Source organism: Pseudochaenichthys georgianus, chromosome 9, assembly GCF_902827115.2.
Source record: "Pseudochaenichthys georgianus chromosome 9, fPseGeo1.2, whole genome shotgun sequence".
Taxonomy (NCBI): domain Eukaryota; kingdom Metazoa; phylum Chordata; class Actinopteri; order Perciformes; family Channichthyidae; genus Pseudochaenichthys; species Pseudochaenichthys georgianus.
This window is the reverse complement of record NC_047511.1, coordinates 29,739,811-29,761,818: the sequence shown is the minus strand read 5'-3', so window position 1 is coordinate 29,761,818 and position 22,008 is coordinate 29,739,811. Positions and strand designations below refer to the sequence as shown.

Below are 22,008 nucleotides of genomic sequence, written 5' to 3'. Positions count from 1 at the left end.
CATGAACATGTGAATAATGTGTTTTGAGTGTGTTTATTCATTTGAGCTCCATGTAAGTCTTTTTAAAAACATTAGAAGAAGAGATTTGAAACTCCTCTGTTACCTTGAGTCAATCTAGCTATTGGCTGTCATGTCTCCCAAATCCACAGGTGCTGCTGCACAAACACTGTGTGCCCTTGAGCAAGGGTCTTGACTGGTGAATCTTCCATAGCTGATACAGTGCTGCTACCAGCCTGTTAGACAATATAACAAACACTGTACACAGGGACAAATTGTTGACCCTAATAAAATAGCTTGACCACATACAAGTTCACACCCCTCTGTGTGGGCAGAAGCAACAGCAAATATTGACACTTAAATAATGCATTAGACACACATGTCTTTCACAACACGAGAAACAGCCACGCAAAAATAATGTAAAACTAGGACATTACTAGAAATGACTAGCTGCTGATAATTTTTTATTCTGTATAAAAACAATTTAATTTTTTCTAGAAATACTTTCAAATCTGCTCAATAAATCAAATGACTAACCTACAGTATGTATTTGCCGGTATTCTCCAAATGTATACAGATTATGCAATATTTATTGGATTTATTGAGCACTGCAAATTAGACATAAAGTTTGATCTCCATAATGGTTATGGTACTTATTTATTTACTAAGTTACCAAATCAGTCTCTTGGTCATTGCCACTAAATAGTTTGTGAGGCAACATTAGAAATAAAAGGTCTGGGCTCCTATGACACAACATTGAAATCACAGTTTTGTTCTTATATCCCGAAATAATAATAATTAAAAAGGTCAGACAAACAAGCAAATGCTCTTAGCTGACAACTAGAAAAGTCTTATTTTTCTGGTACAGACTGAGAATTGGTAAACTAAAGCAACATTATTTACAATATGCAATGAAGCAAAGCTGACAAGGTTGCATTGCAAATGTGTTACTTATGGCTTTCACAGCTTTATACACTCCACTCAATTATGCAATGTGACACCTTCAATACAACTATGCTTATACTGAATTACAAAAAGCATTTTCTCATGATAGTTCTTAAGCAGTATTTTGTGCCGTTGCAAAACATGAAAATATTGTTTGAGGAACGGAAATATTTGCCTTTACGGCTTCAAATGTAGCGCACATTGATGAGCAGATACAAATGACACACAGAAACATCCAGACAGGCGCTGTGCTTCTAAAAGAATGAAACTCCATTCATTTCCACTTTTCTCTTCCATAATAAAGGAGCACACAGACTGACTAATGTATGTTTGTACAGTATACAAAAATACATTAGTCAGTATACGATGTGTCCTTGTCGTTGCACCAAACTGAAGCTTTTTCTTCCTCTAACTAGGCAATCACAGACACATTTTTTCAAACCCGAAATCCAACACTGTCCTCTTTAACGGCGATCAAACACACACACAGACAAAAAACACACGTTGACAAACACATAACACATAAACCATTAAAGACTAATTGAATCTAATTTATTTAGTTTTCTGGAAAGAATCATTTAAGGCAGAACTTCCCTAAGCCCCCTCAATAAATGACACTCATACCGTTTTACTCTCTTTTCAAACACAATTAAAAAATAATATATAAATATATACACACTGCAAATGACATGCATATAAGGAGTTCATTTTTGAGCCCGATCTCAGGTCATTAGTAACCCACCATGACGCTGTGGAGTTGGAGGGTCCGCTGGCGACACACAGGCCCCTGGCCATTTATTCTATATTAAGTCTCTAATGGGCCCTCTCTCACACACACTCCCTCTCCCTCTCTTCCTCCCTCTCTCTCCTGACACACAGCATGCAGGCACAGCACTGGTAAAATATGCACAGAGAGTCCAGTGCTCACACACAGACAAAGCCATTCAAATGAATGGTTATTTATTCGCTAAACGAGGATCTGGGTGTTTAATGTTCCTTGGACGTTAGGTAGTTTTCTGGGGGAGGCAGAGCCATACCCCTACGGCTACAGACATCATTTATTTTACACATAGCCTAATACCGCACGCTAGGCAGCCGCTGAGAAAAATGGGCTTTGGAAGTGAAAAGGAGATATAAAAGAAATAATGAATGATTTTTTGACGGGTGTAGTGTTGGTGATGGGAGGGGGGTGAACACATTAGAAGTTACAGCAGGGAGAAAAGCAAGGGGCTTACAGGGCTTAAAGCACCCTCTGTGTGTGTGTGTGTGTGTGTGTGTGTGTGTGTGTGTGTGTGTGTGTGTGTGTGTGTGTGTGTGTGTGTGTGTCCGTGTGAATGCAAATATGAAGAGGAAGAACAATAGAACAACAGAGATAGAAAGAGAAAAGTGAACATAATCATCCTACTATTGTGTATTAAAATATGTGTGTTTCAGTGCGCATGTGTATTTGTGCGTGCGTGCGTGCGCGTGTGTGTGTGTGTGTGTGTGTGTGTGTGTGTGTGTGTGTGTGTGTGTGTGTGTGTGTGTGTGTGTGTGTGTGTGTGTGTGTGTGTGTGTGTGTGTGTGTGTGTGTGTGTGTGTTGGACTCTAGTATATCAGTGGGGAGCCAGGTGATACCTGGTTGTGTGTGAGGCTCAGGATGCATCTGCATCTCATCCAAATGCAGAACATCATTACATCAGAGGGGCTCCTCTACATGCATAACAATACTTCCCAAAAATGCAACAGCGCTAGAGTGATGTATCCAAAACAAAAAGCCATCAAAAGTAACTTTTTCTTTTTTTAAGGAGACATTGTCTATTCATTTATACATTACTTTTGGCAACATGTCTACATGTTTCTCACACTTCTCTATTTCAAAAGACTATGCATGTTATCATGTTTTAAAAACAACGAACAGAGGGAAGTGGACTACATTATATCCAACTTTAATCACCATGATATATTAAAAAGAACCAGTCAGGGTAATGAGGCCATTAATGTAAGTAATAAGGGTGTTAATTAACAAATATGTATATGTCTGCACACAAGCCTATTATCACATAAGATATATACTTAGAAGAGTCTCCATGTAATCATGGCGTGAAATGGACACATTTGAAATGTATTTAATGGAGTTGTAAATTGTCTTTAAATGTTATTGACATGAAATGGTTATTTAAACTAATACTCTCGCAGTTAACATGTTCGACTGAGCTTCAGATAACTTCATCTTTATTGGGATTTCTGTCTTGCAGAGCAGGGTTCATTATTCCCTTAATTAAAGGATGCCAGTATTGAACTACCCTCAAATTTCCAATATTAAGAACGATTTTTACCATGCTTCAAAAGAAAGATTATCCATAATATTGTTTGTTAATTGGTTTGTATTAATGTTTTGATTTGACAAATGGTAAAGTAATTGGAATCCAACATTTTTTCAGTTTTACAATAAAAACGTACCTCCTTATCTGTAGTCACTGAAGTGAGTGCTATGGTCATCTCTCCATCAGAAAACTCCTTCAGCTCCAGAGTCAGCAGATGCTCCAAGTCTACATCCAGTCAGCACACAAACAGACTGACAGTTATATAAAACACACACAAAAAATACAAAACAAGTTCACAACAGACAGAAAGAAACACAAGCATGAATGCCCTCTCCAGATGTGAGAAGTAATTGAAAGGTTGTTGAAATACTTGGAAAATGTGCCATCAAGCTAAATGTTACGATTAGATAGATAGATGAATAGATTATCCCACATTTTCAACATTTTGGATAATAATGAACTTGCAATCAAATTCAGGACAGTTGGCATTACAAGTGAATGGGGCCATAATTAGTTTAATGCTTATTATGACAACTCAAAATATCTGCTGTAAAAAAAGCTCTTTAATAAATATTTAAAAGGTGTTTTAAAAAGGCCTATCTTTCACCTGTTGCTAGCTATGATGACAAGAATGATAGAGAACTTTACCATTTTTATTTGTAATTATTGAGTTGCATGAAGGACTGCAAATCACAAGTTAAGACACAGTCCCAAAATGCAAGAGAGATCAGTTGTAAGCCCCATCTCTCTTTCTTCTATGTATAACTCTTCTGTTACAATTAAAGCCTAAATATCTCTGTGTGTTCAAATATGCACCTTGCAGCTTTGCCACATCATGTTGAGCGGCAGTGACATCACTCCATTGCTCCCAGGATCTCATGAGCTCCTCTAGTTGAGCTGAACGACGGCCGTGTTTGATCCACAAAGCTTCACTTTGCAGCTGTAAGGCCTCTGTAGACACACACACACAAACACACAAACAAATGTGGGTGAGTCCAGGATGACTTAATGTATATTAAATCATGGCTCAATAACAGCGTGAGTGATGATGATCAATAGAAGTTATCGGGTTCATGATACATTTCTGCCTTTCAGAAACTTGTCTGAACTTCTACTGTAAGGCAACTTACCAGCACTTTTATGTTGATGTTCAAGAGATTGGTAAAAGCAAATCCTTGATTGATAATACTGAATCGATAAAAGTCATGGATTACTGAATGCCCTTTTAACCTTTTGTACAGGATTTAATAAACGATGACAGATTGACAATGTAATCTTTCAACCACACTCAAGCCATCACGACCAGGGAGAAAACTTCTGACCAAAATGTGTCATCTCAAAACTCCAAGGAAAGGTTGTTCTTGTACTGTATGTGCACAGGGCTATCACTGAGGTGCCACACTAGAAGTATTAGTATTCTGCAGTATTTTATGAATGGCAACAACAATCTTTTTGGAATATTTCTTTGTACTATTTCTGGTTTAAAATATGTTTTGCTTTGCATGCAACACTACATATTTCCAATTGGTCTTAATAATTTTAATCAAGAAAAATTCCAAATATGCAGTTTATAGAAAAAGCTGCAGTACAATTATACATTAACATTTACTGTACTATTAAGAGAATGAAAAAAATAAAAAGAAAGTTGCTTGTTAACCGTCAGTTCTATTTATGAACCAATAAAAACTATTACATGCCCCTCTGGTAACATCTTTCTTAAGAAGACGTTTATAAGAATCAGGAATACAGCTGGTCCACTGCCTCTTTAGGAATCAATGAGCCTGTGTCCAAAGAGCTCTCAGAGAGAAATACAAGAACTAAACCACACACATAACTCTATCTGTTTCCCTGAGCTTAACCTAGCTCTTTTCCCTTCACTTTATCCACCTTAGCCTGTCCATCTTTCTGTAAATAATCGTGATATCCGACAGAGAAGAGAAGCAGCAGAGCGTTATTGAACAAGGATCAGTCATGTCTCCTGACCGACCTTTACACAGCTGCTTACCACTGACAACGTGAGTACATGCTTGGCAGGCTGTAACTGACTTAACAACACACACACACACACACACACACACACACACACACACACACACACACACACACACACACACACACACACACACACACACACACACACACACACACACACACACACACACACACACACACACACACACACACACACACACACACACACACACACACACACACACACACACACACACACACACACACACACACACACACACACACACACACACACACACACACACACACCAAAAGGTACTACCCTGTCTCTGTTCTGCCAAATCACTCACATGTATTTGAAAGCAGCTCTAACTGGTTACACTAATATGATACGATGCAGTAAACTAGTACCTATATTGTTACTTGTTAATATCATTGTACCCAAGCCCACACAGAGACACTCTATGTACTACGTTGCAAGACTCTCATACGTTGTTCTCACCTCCTCTCTTTCTACAGTTTTTTAATTGGCTTTCTATTAGTTTCAAACATTCATTGATTTCTCTTTGATTTCCTGCAACAACTTTTCTTTCTTAAGTGTAAGAAATGTGACTGCCTGATAAAACAGAAACAACGCAACTGACACTAACCTGAATAAAAAAAGAGTCACATTACAGGACTGTGTCTGTGTGTCTTTGGGCACTCTTCCTTACTCACACTCACCACCCCTCATCTCTCTCTTTCTCCATCTCTCCTGGTGGGTGTTAAGCGAGTCATGTCAGGGGATTTGTGTGTGTCCTCCTTCATCGCCCCATTACTCCCCCTGGGGGGCGCCTGCGCCTCCCTCACCTCCGAGAGTCTCCCCCAGCGCTGCTCCAATGTGCTCTGATGCCTCTTGAAGAATCTCTCCTGCGACTGTCGACACCGCGGACGATGCCCGATTATCCCCTGCGTCCTGCTGCCCGCCATGATGGACCACTCGCAGGATGCTGGACTCCAAGGTGTGGTACTCAGAGCTGGAAGAGTGAGAACATGGGGGTGAAGGCGATGTGCATGGCTGCAGGGGAAGGAGCCATGATTGTGAGGCATTTGCATAAATAAAACTCCCCTTTGGGTCATGAGTGATGAACACACGCAGGCCTGAAATGCACTCCAAACACATTCTCCATTTTATTTTTCCATCAACAAATACAGTCTTCTGAGCCAGAACCCCCTGTGTCCGGATATGTTTGTGAGCTAAATGGGAACGTATGTGTGTGTGTGTGTGTGTGTGTGTGTGTGTGTGTGTGTGTGTGTGTGTGTGTGTGTGTGTGTGTGTGCCAATAATTGTTGCTCCATTGATACATAAACCTCATTTTAATTCACTAAACCCCCTTTCAGGTAAGATTTTAACGACTCCCCGAGAGTCTCATCTTTAAAGCAGTTAAAGATCAGTTGAAGTAAAACCGACCTGGTGTGTGTGTTTTGACGCAATGTGTCTGCATATATAAATGTGTGTTTACCTATCTAGCAGTCCATCTCGCAGCAGTGTGAGTGAGAGTTTTCCGGTGTGCTGGAGCTTTACGAGGTCTACATCCTCCCTCCACACCAGCGAGCTCTGAGAGATTTTCACCCTCCGCAGATACCTCACCGTCTCCTCGGGCAACGCAGCGTCACAGTGCGGGCGGCACAGCACCGGCACACACACCCCACCTGATGTTTCCTTCTGGAACACACAGACACACAGAGAAAATCAAGCCAGATGTAAAAATGAAAAAAATAAACATATTAGAACCCAATTACCAACTAAATTAAGCAATTTTTAAGTTTGATTTTATAAAATAAACATTTTAAATGTAAGTCCAGTATGTTATGAGAGCACGAAAAAGTGTTAAAATCTGAATAATTTGGTCAATATTTTACAACATTGATTGAATAGTTTTCAAAAAATTGTATCTTAATATTTAAGATTCCTGAAACCTAAACTAAGTTGTTGTACTATAACAAAGTGTATGTTTCTATATGGCAAACAAAGGCAAGTGAATCAAAGTAAGGAGCATTTAAGTGGGACAGATTGATCTCTCTCTCTCTTGAAACCAAACTGAAAGCCATTTTTGTAGTTAATGAATTCTGACTGATTTGTGGGCATTTTCTGCCATGGTGCCACTGCACAATTTAAGCATATTTTTATATTTGCCAAAGCAACAGGGTTATCTGTTTTATTATTGTAACATTGTGATAAACCATAACAATCTTGCTAGTTCTCAAATGATTCAGATGAAGTTTTGGGTCGAGCCAAAGTGCTGTACATGCAAATAAAAAACACATTACTGCAATCGCAAACAGAAGACAATAAATTACAACAGCAAATATAAAAATCAAACACAGGGAACTGTCATGAGTCGTGCTCCGCTCTGACTAGAAGGCCAGGGAGTAGAAGTGAATTTTTAGTGTTGATTTAAAAAACCCTAGGGTGTGGGCCGACCTCACATGGAGGGGCAGAGTGTTCCAGAGAGGGCCAGCTGCTGCGAAGGCTCGGTGACCTCGGGTTTTGAGCCTGGTCTTGGGCACTATCAGCAATAGCTGGTCAGCAGACCTTAAAGCTCTGGCTTGGGTGTAGCGATGGAGGAGTTCTGATGAGTTTGATTTGTTGTATAAATAGGGGGCCTACAAAACCTCAGCCCCAGGGCCTGATGGCAGGTTAAGGCGGGCTTGGCTGCAGGTGCTTGACTGCATCCGAGAGAGAAGAGAGGGATACAGGCTCAAAGTGGTCGAGGACAGCAGGGCACAGAAAAGGAGCAGGATCTGGGGTAGCTAGTGTGGGCTAGCCTAAGAGCAGATACTTTTTCAATAAAAAATGTAAGCTGTTTTTGGAGATTAACAGAGAAATGTGCTCTGTTTTGGCTGCTTTGACTGCCGTCTGGTAGTCGGAAAGGCAAGCACGAAGGATTTCTAGGGAGACATGGAGTTTATCATTTTTCCATTTTCTCTCTGCACACCTGCAAGTGCGTCTGAGAGCACGAGTACAGTCATTGAGCCACGGCTCTGAGAGAACTTTGGTGTGTCTAAGCGTAAAAAGAGCAACAGAATTCAATATTAGTGTACATGTCGAGTCAAACATGGAGATCAGCTCATCCGCACTAAGAGCTCGGGATGGCTATCGTTAAGGTTTTAACGGTACTACTTTTATCGATACCGCTTATCGGTCCGGTCTTTTAATGGTAGGCTACTTATCGGTTCTTTTGGAGAAAAAAACAAGGTAAACTAACTTAACAAATTGTGAACAAAACTAACATTGCTTTTTATTTAAATTAATACATAATATTTCACATCAAAAGAAACAACAACGTTTTAACAAATCATATTAAATAGTCTGATGACAGAACTGTAAACAGAATAGCTGAAACTTTAACAAAATAAATAACTCTGTTACCTCTAATCATTAACCCGTGTTTGTATAATGTAGTTAACTCTGTATGTTGCTGCTAGCATACACAACACCTGACGTGGAAACGTTCCTCGTGGATGGGGCTACAGAGCTGCTAGAAAGACAGTCGAACCCGGTGCATTCCTCCGTCTGGATGTGGAGCACTTTTGCTAAATGTTTCAACAAATTGCTCGTGTTTCCGCCCTTACATGCTAAACTCTTATTGCACTTTAGGCAACGAGCATTGTCCACATCGAGACGGGTAAAGTTTAACCACACCTCGGAGCGCGTTCTCTCCGCCATCTCCTCCATGTGTGTGTGTGTGTGTGTGTGTGTGTGTGTGTGTGTGTGTGTGTGTGCGTGCGTGTTGCTGCATGTAGCAGCTGCGTGTGTGTAAACTGCGTGTGTGTATACTGCCCCGCCCCCTCGCACACAGACGGGAGAGAGATCGAAAATACTAAAGATAATCATAGACTCATTTTGCAGTCTTTTTGCGTATTAGAAACGGAGTTGGCGACACTAAAACTGCAATATAATGTTTGTGTAGCAATAATACCTACGACATATATTTTTTACATGTCTCCAGTACCGATAAAAAGGCCGCTAACGTCGGAGCTTAACGGTACCACGGTCTTTAATAATTCAGCCCCGGGGCCCGTTTAATACCGGGGCTCGGTACCCATCCCTACTAAGAGCACAGTTCACCTCTAATTTACAGATCAGGGAAGCATTAAAAACATCAGAAAACTGTGAGGCAGTCAAGGGGTTAATCGAACGCAGACGATGCGCAGGGGCACGTGATACGACTCCTGCGGAAGGGATCGAAGTTGTATACAGAACCGGTAAATGGTCTGAGATACGCGTTGCTGCACATATTTCATCCACAGAGACAGGCAGTCCAAACGATAATACTAAATCTAAAGTGTGTCCTTTTTCGTGTGTTGGCCAGCCACGGACTGAATGAGACCAAAAGAATAAATTAAAAAAGCTCAACTATACAGGAACTATACAGGAAACAATAACACAAATCATACAACAATGCATGAGTACAATTTTGTTTGCACATTTGATAACTATTTAAATAATTTCAAATAATGGAGGATGCATTTTAAATATGGAAAATGGAGGAGCTGCTCACAGTTGCAATACAACTAAAATAAATTAAGGATGAAACAGTTCCACTCAGATCCAGGAAAAATAGAATAAGTGTAAGAAAAATATTTTGATGTCTATTTGTGAAGTGTAATCGGCTGTTCAAAAGTCACAATTTCCTTGACATCTAATCTTGCAGGTATTGATTAATTTCCTGTGGAAATAAAATGGTTTATATGTTGATTAATTGTATATTAACTAAAACAGTATCCTATGATGACTAGCATATATATTTAAGTAGAAAAAGAGACACATTCTCACAAACAGACGTATTTTGTGTTACCTGGCTGAGATGCAGTGCTATGCACAGTGTTGCAGCCACAGTATCAACATCTGGGTCTGGTCCGCCTAAAACAGCATGGATGGTATCTTCTGATGCATCTGACTGGAAACACACACACACACACACACACACACACACACACACACACACACACACACACACACACACACACACACACACACACACACACACACACACACACACACACACACACACACACACACACACACACACACACACACACACACACACACACACACACACACACACACACACACACACACACACACACACACACACAGACACACACACACACACACACACAGTACTGTACGTCATTGTTTGATTGGATGGCTGATATAACTGTCACTTGAAACTCCTTGAACCAGCATATGACTACTGCAGCATTTAGAAACCAACAGTATTTATTAATAATAAAATCATGATACTGCAAGGTTATGCTCATTTTTAGAAGAGAAAGTAGTCAATATGCAATACACTGGAGACCAAATCAGTTGTAATGGTGATGCAATGTTCGAAATAATAATGATAAACGTTTTCACTGCTGACTCAGAGCGTCACTCCAGCGTCACTGATGTGTTCCATTAATTTCACTAAACAATGCAGACAGACACTCCACATTTAGGTTAGGTGGACATTACTGTAATGACAACTCCATCACAGAGATTAGGTAAAAAAGGCAGAAAATTAAGTTTCTCCCAACGTTTGTTGACTGGGACTCTTTGTATTAGAATTGAACATGGCATTCCAGCCTTGGTTTTTAAATACAGATATGCACATAGAGTTACATTGAAGCACACATCCAAAAGTCAAGTGTCTGGCCCTTCAACAGCTGCTTGTGAGAATGTGAAAAGTACATATTTTTATGGAATTTGAACCATAATAATAAAGTATTTGCTAAGGCTTTCTGTTATTGACATCCTAATTCATATGCTTACTGAAAGTTATCATTTTGGATAATTGGGATCAAATGACGCTCACCCACATCCCCACAATGCACTGGGTGTTCTGCATCAATCAGAAATGTTTTATCTCACACAGATAAGCTGACTCACCATAGTACAAGCCTGCCCTGCAGCCTGCACCATTAATCAAGAAGCAAAATGTGGATACAATGAATATCCCGTCTATCATAGCTCATCTTAATGGGCTTGTAGGATGCTTTGATGGGAGAGGATGGCACGGTGGAAGGGAGGAAGCACGTTACGAACGCTGATAGAAAGCTTTGATTATTCGTGTTTCCTGGCATTTTTATGCCCAGACTGGCAACCCACAAGTCACAAGCAGAGTTTGTATTTTAGCATCTCCCAACATTAGTCTTGCTGTCCTCGACCAAAAAACCTCCTAGAAGTCCATCAAATGTGTATTTGAAGGGGTTCCACTTTTATAATTCTGTGTTCTTGTCGTCACCTTAGCCATAGTTTTGTCTATTTGCTAAACATTCCATCAACGTTTTTTTTCATTTCTTCTTTTTTTAAATTAAGAACATCATCATTGTAAGTAAATGCAGTTGCAAAGATTTACACAACAGGTAATTCCTGCAGAACAGTGGAGATTTATCATATTCAAGCAATGTTGTTGTATGGATGAGCCCTGGATATCAAACAAAGTTGTGAAAATATTTTTATAAATTTGAAGAGGAATACAAAAAACTCAGGCCTAATGTAATCTGCTGCTATAACTTCCATGTCCTATACATGTTACAGATAACAGGTAGACATGTTTTTCCGTTGTGGACAATCTCCAGATTTTATTGCATGAGAATTCAAACAGTAATGACTTAAAAACCAGTTCCATTATACGCTTTTCATCCAAAAACAAAGATGACTAAATGTTAAAGGTGGGGTAGGTAAGTTTGAGAAACCGGCTCAAGATACATTTTTTGTTATATTCCATGGAATTCTCTTAACATCACAATAGCAATGAATAATGCTTTGACAAAAAATCCATACAAAAATATCATCTGTGGAAGCCGTAGTACTGTGAAAAGCACGACCAATCATCTGAGTCGGCCCGGCTAAAATAACTGGATGGCCGACCTGCCTGTCAGCCTTCCATCTGTGCACAAACTTATCTCGTTCCCTCATTGGTCATGTGCGCGTTCGTGTGTGTTGGAGGAGGGGCTCTGTAAGGAAGTGGCAGATTTTTTCCGGTTGTGTATTTTCAAATTCTAGCGCACTTTAGCTGGTTTCTCCAAAAATTACCTACCCCACCTTTAACTGCGATAGATTGACTATATTGACACAATCAATGAAAGTAAATCGCTGCATTGAAAGTAGAAAATCAGTCTAGCAACATATGGTGTGCTTTGGAGAAGGTCAGCAGGAATATAAATGTGTAGCTAAGCTCCCCAGACTGCAATAACTTACAGTTACTTACTTTCAAGTGGTTGATACATTCTCAAATATCACCTTGATGCTGAGTACATTTGACAGGTAAAATAGATAATGGAGTCCGGTGATTTAAGGGAGCTTTATGCTATGGATAGCAGAAATAAAGTACCGGTAGTAATGCATACAGAATGGAGGTGGTGTCTTGTTTCTGTTCATAGGGCCTTACCAGATTCATATGGCCAGATGGATAAATGAAATTAGTGGAGAAGAAATTACAGACCAAAGCACAGAGAGGGAGGCTGAGAAAGAGACAGGAAGTGAAATTGGATGAAGGATGGTAAAGTTCTTCTAAGAGGCTTATGAATACAGAGACTGAAATATAGGTGTTGGAATGTGTTCGATAAGTCAGACATGTAAAGGGGATGGTGGGGAAAGGAAGAGGAGAAAATGTGGCATAGACGGGTGGGAAAACATGATAAGAAAGAAAAAAGAGAAGGAAGGAGGTAGAAATTAGATAACAGGGAGTGAAGACGAGAGGCAATGAGTGGGAATGGAGGGAGAGAGCACTGTGGAGAGGAAAGAGGAGATGGTGTGCGAGAGAGGGAAGGAGAGGGGGTGGTCTGCAGCCAGTTCCTTTATAGGAGGGAGAGAAGAGAATAGATCAATACTAGCCAGAGAAAGGAAGAGATGCATTAGCAGGAGAAAAGGCCACTCAGTGTCTGTTTTACTGCAGCAAGAGAACATACTGTAGGTGTGTATGTGTGTGTATGTACGTGACTGTGTGTGTGTGTGTGCACAAGTAGCATTGACCATCTGATACCCTTCAATCTAAGTGCTCTCTCCCTCTGAGCTCTATCACCCTCTCTCACCATATATCTCCTCTCCTCTCCGCTCCTCTCTCCTTATCTTAGGCCAGGTTTGGAATATATTGTGAATCTGTATTAAATGCGCTGCTTCCTCAGTTTGTATTTAAGCCCACTGCTCCTAGTACTAGGATGGGTAAAAAGCAGAGACCAAATGTCACTGTGTGTGCTGTGTGCATGTATGTGTGACCAATAAAGAGGGTTTCATCCTCCGATTCTATCCAAGCCAATTTACTCTCTACGATGATAAGATGTACTCGCCTACAGTAACTGCTCTATGCATAGGAGCCGTGGAGCTGTTCAAATACCACCTTTAAATTAATTGTCAAACAGTAAATGTTTACATGATCTGGTGTTTGCAACCATTGGAGCAACTAGAGCTTGTCCAAGTATTATATATTGAAGTCAAGAAAACATGTCACCAGTCTATCACAAACAGACATCTCAACTATGGTAGTCTCAATTTCATCAAAAATGCACAAAAGTGAAGCACCCAAAGGAAACCCTCTTAACAAGGCAGAAAGCAAGAATACACAGGAAGGACACGGACTGAGAATGAGAGGCAAGTTATTTTGCTGTGTGGTGACTGTGTTTGACACCGAACCACAATACCACTATTTACAACAAACTATTTACACTTTTTGTGAATTGGTCATGACGTCTAATGTCTGCCTTGCAGTAGGGTGTACACTCTTTATATTAGGAAGACAACAGTGATGTGTGTCGAATATGCTCAGTGAACAACTCCCTATGTTCTTCACACAAAGAGAACAGTAAATGTTTTCAGGAAGTTTAGGGGACTCCAACGCAGTAACTTGTTAAAGATGGTATCATTATTCGGATTAAGGACATGTCAGTCAAAGTTGCCTGTGTTTTCTTTTTGTAATATTCCATTCGGTACAGTCATGCCAACTTGTGCTTTTAAAGTTATTGCACTTTTATAGCCAACCTTCCTTTTCACAGCAGGAGTGTCTCGAAAGGCAGTGATGGATGGACTTCTTTCTCGCATTCTGCCAACTTGTTTTACGTGTCAAACATTATTTGTTGTGCTGTATGTAATTGTGGTACTAAGATTGGTCTTTGTGTGTGTGTGTGTGTGTGTGTGTGTGTGTGTGTGTGTGTGTGTGTGTGTGTGTGTGTGTGTGTGTGTGTGTGTGTGTGTGTGTGTGTGTGTGTGTGTGTGTGTGTGTGTGTGTGTGTGTGTGTGTGTGTGTGTGTGTGTGTGTGACTGAGAAGGACAGATGGTGGAAGTTCACTCCGCACATTGCTACAGCTCTATGCCAAATGATGGGAGAGTGAAGGAGGGAGAGTTACACACACAGAGAAAAAGTGAGGAAGAAAGAAAGATTCGGTAAGCGCTAAGTGCCAGGCCAATTAGAGGTATGGATGTTCTGGACGGTGGCCATACAGAGAGTAGAGAGGGGGGGGGGGGGGAATGACAGGGAGTGGTCAGCAGAATAGCGAACCATCAACGTTCATAATAGAGAGCTGGGAAAGAGACATACACGAATGTGTGCGAGAATATGTGTTTGTGTATGTTAGAGACATGGTTGATAATCTTGATATGTGTTACACTTTATCTGCAACCTCCATGACACTCATCAGTTGCCCTCCTTATCACTCAATTGCCCTGCTGTGCTCTGAACTGTGGATTTGCTTCTTTGATCTTCTCTTCTCTTCAGCCTTCCCCTACGTTTATGTGAAGTACACACCAGATAAAAGCTCTTTAAATTGAATTCCAAACAGGCGGTCCTTATGCATGTTTGTATTGTGCCGACAGACACCTGCTAACATGAATAAACTGAATACTCTAAAGAATGTAGTATGGTTGAACATTGTATAAATTAGGAGAAAAAAGTAGATGCATGTCTTTGTGGATAATATCAACAATGTGTGAACTGTAGTAACATTATATTACTCTCCATTTTCTAACATTAGCATTTACAAACTTCAAAAGCAAGATTTGCTATTATTTACTATGAATTGATTGCCTGATGAAGGTCATGTGATATGAAAGCGCCTATAAAAGCCACCTAATGTGATATTACGGTGAGAAGGAAAGCTAAAGCTCAGTCTCAAACTACGGGTTTATGGAGAATAATTGCACATCACAAAATGTTTAAATCAAATCCCCCAAAGACGATATTGTGATAATATAATAGGGTTGGTGCCTTCACTGAGAGTTTTGAAAAACATTCATCAGTAATGTGGATGTATTGAGAATATTAAAGCAACTACAACAGTCTGGTTAGCACACTCAAGTCTTTCAAACAAGAAAAAGACAGCAATGCCAAATTCAAATATCCAAAACCTAAGAAGATATCTATTCTCATATCACAATATTGATTTTTTTTTTGCTATATTGCCAGTTCTACTTTGAAGTACAAATAAAGAGGATATGTGAGAATGTATGTTATTTTACAACAATGACTTAGGTAAACTATGGTAAACACCATGCAGCTAGATGCCTGCAGAGAGTGGGATTTGCTAACTGGGATGAAGGGAATGGGAGAGAATTGTATTCTAAGGAATCGATCTGATGGTAAGAAAACATAAATAAAACAAGTGTGCAGGTTTGTGAAGGTACAAACACACGTAAATAAATATGTTGCATTTGTTTGAGTAATATACTTTTATTAAGTCACTGATCAATGGTGTGTGTGCAGGGATATTTCCTATATTAATCTCAGAAATAAAATAAATAATACAAGTCATGTATTATCGGCAACAATCATGCCATCATGAACAATTCTCTTGAAATATTATACTTCATGGCCATGCACTGTAACTGATATTATGGTCATGCCCCTGAAACAAGAATATATACAGTAGAAAGAGCAGTATTACTGCTATGGGCCCTAAAGGCCTCAAGGCATGTGCATCATCCATTAAAGGCATTAAAGGGTGATGCAAACATGTTCAAGGGTCGCAGGACACTCCTAACAGACTACACAAGCCAATGGATGGTACATACAAAAACAATATATTATATAATTATACAACTCATATATGATCTATACCAATATGCAAATATGTGTGCCCCATAGGCTCACCATTTAGTCTATATCAATGTGGTTGTTAGTATTTGCATAAGGCTTTTTTCAAGTGTTATCAGACACATTCCTTGATCAAATGCAAATCACGAGTCAGTATCTGCAGAGCAGCCAGATAGCAGGGACGGACAGCCTCTGGCTACACTTGTTGATGTCACGCCTCCTCCTCATTAGAAATCAGCTCGTCACACACTGCTGTTCCCGTAAACACAACGAGGTTATTGTATGGGGCCAAACACGCCTTACGTTTTCCCCTTTACTGCTTAAATGTCGATCTACAGGTGCTTGGGGGACCGATGGGACGTGAGAGGCTTTTGCTGTGCGCTTTTTCAGCAACAGGAACGCAGCCCGTAGCACACCAGCGTCAGCCTTCCCGTCATGGTCTCATCCATTTCACCCACAACCTGGTGTTAACGCCGCTGATGGCTCAACTCACCCCGAGTCTGCTCTGGACCCTCCACAAATACTCGTCCATCTCGGTCTGCGTCGCTACAGCGTCGCTGCAGATCTCGCCATAGACCAAGTTTCGGCAATCGGCTGGATGCGTGTGTGTGTGTATGCGTGTGTGTATGTGTGTGTATGTGTGTGTGTGTTTCCCCCCCTCCGCTTCCGAGTCCCCCGCTGCGCTCGCACTGCAGCACTCTCTGCTGCTGTGTGTGCCGTCGGTCCTCCCCTTCTCTACGGGGTGAACCCACAACACCGAGCAGTGGGTGTGACGGCAGGAAGAGGAGATCCGACGGTGGCGCGCTCGGTGATACAGCCGAGCACCCCCCAATCGCCGCCACGTATCCACGCACGCACGCACGCACGCGCACACACGCACGCACGCACGCACGCACGCACACACACACGCACACACACACACACACACACACACACACACACACACACACACACACACACACACACACACACACACACACACACACACACACACACAGCGTCCATCAATGAAGAAAACGTAGTGAATGTTAAATAGTAGCGCTTCAGCACTACGGACAGCACCCGTTCATTGCCAGTGGCCTGAGTGTTGATTTCAGCACCATCACACTCCTGGTGAATATATTACTGAAATGCGTATTTATTATAAGATTTGAAGCCATTTTCACACTTTTTTCCCTTTTTGCCGCAATATCAAAACCACTGTCAGAACCAGAGTGCACTGCAATATCCTAGTGTTGGGAGTGTGTGTGACAGGAAGCACTTTAATTAATCTGAAAGATGACCTGTGAGTAACAACCAGAGAAAACACACGAACAGAGAAGCTCTCTCTATTTCTGTGTCACACACAGACACACAGGCATACTGTGTACACACTATGACAGCTGGCCCTAAAACTTTACTTTAATATTTAAAATGGACAAGGCATTTATCATTTGGTCAGGGTGTCTCTGGATTTACATTTTTCTTTATGCCTCCCTCTCTCTTTACTTCAGACTTTAATACATTTAATTACAGCAACATTTACTAAATTAGGTAGAAATATTTATACATGCAATTCCTAAATCCTAAATTAAATTCCAAAATTGTTAGTAGTTTGAAAGGTTACTACACAAACATGAACACAACACAATGATTCAACTAATGTACCTACAATGGATATAGGAACGTTGTTGAAGTACCAGCAAGATAGGACATGTAGGCTGGTTAAACTACAAGTTCAACCTTTCAATAATACAGTTTTTCTCAATCGCTAAACCCACTAATTAGAATCAAAATTCCTTTCATCAAACCAACAGCACAGCCATCGAAACAGAAAACCATTTCTCTACAACAGTATACCATGTATCATTGATATCACACAAAATGCAGATGCTAAGCAGTGTTTTGCAAAACAGATCACACAATTCTCTAACTGAAGTTACAATTCTCTACACAAACATCAAAAATCTTTTGTGTAACTCATGTCTACAAAACAAAATAATCTTCTCACAGTGGATAACATTTACTCCTCATAAACTTAGACCATAGCTACACTAATTGACACTTGATGTGCAAAATATTAACACTTGTTATCAGTCAATCACATTGAAAAAGGTAACTGCATGGAATGTACTGTATACCTTACAGTAATGATGTTACTGTTAGCTGATATCAATGACTTTCCTATAGTAATTGTAATTAGTGAGAATCCTATAAAAGACCTCCCTCATTTCAGTAAGATGTTTGTGTGAACAAAATGGCTGATCAAGTAGGTAGAGGAGCTCTGAGAGGAAGAAGGAACCCTGTTGTTCAGCGAGGAAGAGGGAGGGCTGATGTTCAGAGAGGAAGAGGGAACCCTGTTGTTCAGAGAGGAAGAAGGAACCCTGTTGTTCAGAGAGGAAGAGGGAACCCTGTTGTTCAGAGAGGAAGAGGGAACCCTGTTGTTCAGAGAGGAAGAGGGAACCATGTTGTTCAGAGAGGAAGAGGGAACCCTGATGTTCACAGAGGAAGAGGGAACCCTGTTGTTCAGAGAGGAAGAGGGAGTGCTGATGTTCAGAGAGGAAGAGGGAACCCTGATGTTCACAGAGGAAGAGGGAGGGCTGATGTTCAGAGGGGAAGAGGGAACCCTGATGTTCACAGAGGAAGAGGGAACCCTGTTGTTCAGAGAGGAAGAGGGAACCCTGATGTTCACAGAGGAAGAGGGAACCCTGTTGTTCAGAGAGGAAGAGGGAGTGCTGATGTTCAGAGAGGAAGAGGGAACCCTGATGTTCACAGAGGAAGAGGGAGGGCTGATGTTCAGAGGGGAAGAGGGAACCCTGATGTTCACAGAGGAAGAGGGAACCCTGTTGTTCAGAGAGGAAGAGGGAACCCTGATGTTCACAGAGGAAGAGGGAACCCTGATGTTCACAGAGGAAGAGGGAACCCTGATGTTCACAGAGGAAGAGGGAACCCTGATGTTCACAGAGGAAGAGGGAACCCTGATGTTCAGAGAGGAAGAGGGAACCCTGATGTTCACAGAGGAAGAGGGAACCCTGATGTTCACAGAGGAAGAGGGAACCCTGATGTTCACAGAGGAAGAGGGAGGGCTGTACGTATGCGTGGTGGAAGAGTTGAAAGGGGACCAATGCGAACAGTAGTTTCGGACAACACCTGTGCAACTATTGTGGACCCCGTCATAAACCATGGCATGTCCCTCAGTGAGGCTGGCCAAAGGGGTCAGGCCAATATACGGAGATCAACAGTGGCATCCATTATTAGGATCTTCAGGAACGAAAATAGGTAAGCTACTGTAACACTTTTTTACAGCACTTCATGCATTTCTATTTTTATGTAGGTTTCGATCACTGTTTTTATATTACATGTTACGTTCCCTTGTAGAGCTAGGGGTACCAAGGGAAGTAGCGACACACAAGATAGCCGGACGAGAGAAAGAGGAGAGGAAACTGAATGCTGAAGGAGTTTAAGTGAGGTTTTAATCCGTCAATAAGTAAGGCGGCTCACCAGCCAAATTACAAAACAAACGTACAATAAACAACACACAACTATGCTGGGTCGCACACAGAGACAGGCTGCACACATGCAGCCAGACGAGAAGGAGAGAAAGAAGGGGCCTCACTGCCGTCCTCCTCCGGTCCTATATGGAAGCCCTGATTGTCAATTAGGATCACCTGGGGAGAGGCTGCACCTGGGGACAAATCAGAGGGAGAGAGAGGAAAACACACACACATAACCACACACACACACTACGGCATGTAACACTTCCCCCCATAAAACACACCTTATACTGCTCACCAGCAGCCAACACCGGAGCAACACATGGAACACACACAACACACACACCACTCACTGAACACAGATCCACATCGCTCTGAGCTAGGTCCACACCCACCGCTTCAGAGACGGAAACACCCACACCCGCAGCACTGTCACAGATGGATGCAGAACTTAACTGCAACTCACCACTCTGTCGCATCGCAACCGGGTGCCGGTCTTTTGGCTTTTCCAGAGCAGCTGCCACCTGCTCCTTCCGAGCTACACACTCTGCCTCTAGATGACCAGGATCAAGACAAAAGAAACACAATCTCTTTTTCTTGGGTCCTGGAAGAGAAGCAGAATGAGCATGTGTGGCACGCCTGTTACGAGCTTTCCGGAAACCAACACGATGAGGAGAATCGCTCTGAGCCAAAACACCACTGTGTGATAGCTCAAGCCCTTCCTCATCCGCCATAGTGGTGGCCTGCTTTCGCTTCCAAGCTGCACAGTTTGCTATCATATGACCTGGGTCAAGACAAAAATAACAAGCTCTGTCTATCCTGGGACCTAACAATGGAACACTGGCACAGGGAACATAATTATCAGGAGCTCTCCGATAAGTGTCCCGCTGAAAAAAACCGCTCTTGTGTATCAGCGCAGACTCGTCTGCCAGAGTGGCAGCCTGCTGAAGGGTAGTCACTTTCTGCTCATTCAGGTAGACTACCGTACGCTCCGGTACACAGTTTTTAAACTCCTCTACCATCATCAGCTCACATACTGAAGCGATGTCATCCGCTTTACATGCTCTACACCACCTGTCAAAGAGGACTTTCTTCTCCCTCGCGAAGTCCACGTATGTTTGGCCAGCAGCTTTCTTCATGCCGCGAAAACGCTGCCTGTAGGCCTCAGGCACAAGCTCATATGCCCTGAGAATAGCACCTTTCACCTTGTCATACTCCAAACTATCCTCGACAGAAAGAGAAGAGCAAGCCGCTTGAGCCTTGCCGACTAGCTTGCACTGTAATAGAATAGCCCACACGTCTTCTGACCAGTGCAGTGCAGCAGCAATGCGCTCAAATGCACCAAAATAGACTTCCACCTCTGATTCCCGAAACACAGGGACCAAATAAATATGCCTGCTCACATCAAAGGAGGCAGCAGGACCAGAAGGTGTAACTGCAGAATCACCCACCACAGCTGCTTGGAGCTCTAGCTGACGCATCCGGACAGCAGTGTCTGCCTCCAACTTCCTGATCTCCAGCTCCTGCTTCCTGATCTGCAGCTCCCTCCTGAGCTGAAACTCTCGCTCACGCTCCTCCCTCTCACACTGGAGACGAGCCATACATACTTTTACCCTGGCATCTACTTTAGACCCCGTAGGTGAGGATCCTGCCGAAAACGAGTCAAACTGAGGTGTGGTGAAAATGTTTGCCTGTTTCGTAGCACTCTGAACCACCGTGCCAGGAGATCCCACTAAAGCAGGCCGCCTCAAAACCCCTGTTCAACTAGTCCAGTTATCAAAGTAGCCTTGAGTTCACTTTTTACCAGAGCCGAAGAGACAGAAACATGATAATGGTCAGCAACTAACCGCAAATCAACCTTCCTGCACCCGTCTAGCTGACCCACAGTAGGACTGGCCACAAACTGCTCCAACACAAAGGCCATCTTTAGCAACGGCTACTTACAAATATTATTATTTATTTATTTACAAACTTCCCCAGATCCTGCCCCAAACTTTACCTAACTATCTTCTGGAGCGTGCCGGGCTCGAGGCGACTTTAAAAAGGCAAACATCAGTGGCCGAAACCCTGAATCGCCTGCCCCCAACAGGGAATAAATCCCCACCCAGGATTACCCCGAAAATAAAAAAGGCAAAATAAAAAATGAGTGCCTGAAGGAAGGACTGATTCAGTCCAGCTAGTCACTCCCCTGTCTAAACTGAGGAAGCTGTTCAACAGTAAATAATTTCACAGCCAATCCTACACTTATATACACTACTGCTC

At 41.9% G+C, this 22,008-nt stretch overlaps 1 protein-coding gene across 5 annotated transcripts in view; it reads right to left on the bottom strand.

Moving 5' to 3' along the window:
- Nucleotides 1-17,020, bottom strand: part of LOC117453084 (uncharacterized) — a 55,624-nt gene extending 38,604 nt beyond the window's left edge. For 4 of the 5 annotated variants that reach the window (XM_034091941.1, XM_034091942.1, XM_034091943.1 and 1 more), the window contains exons 1-6: nucleotides 16,767-17,020; nucleotides 10,061-10,162; nucleotides 6,722-6,924; nucleotides 6,069-6,235; nucleotides 4,065-4,199; nucleotides 3,385-3,473 (exon numbers count right to left, since the gene is read on the bottom strand). In XM_034091941.1, the coding sequence (XP_033947832.1) occupies nucleotides 3,385-3,473; nucleotides 4,065-4,199; nucleotides 6,069-6,235; nucleotides 6,722-6,924; nucleotides 10,061-10,162; nucleotides 16,767-16,805 (735 nt within the window). In that variant the 5' untranslated portion in view covers nucleotides 16,806-17,020. The remainder of the gene's footprint in view (nucleotides 1-3,384; nucleotides 3,474-4,064; nucleotides 4,200-6,068; nucleotides 6,236-6,721; nucleotides 6,925-10,060; nucleotides 10,163-16,766) is intronic. The other variant, XM_034091945.1, reaches the window with a different exon arrangement.
- Nucleotides 17,021-22,008: the final 4,988 nt, after the last annotated feature.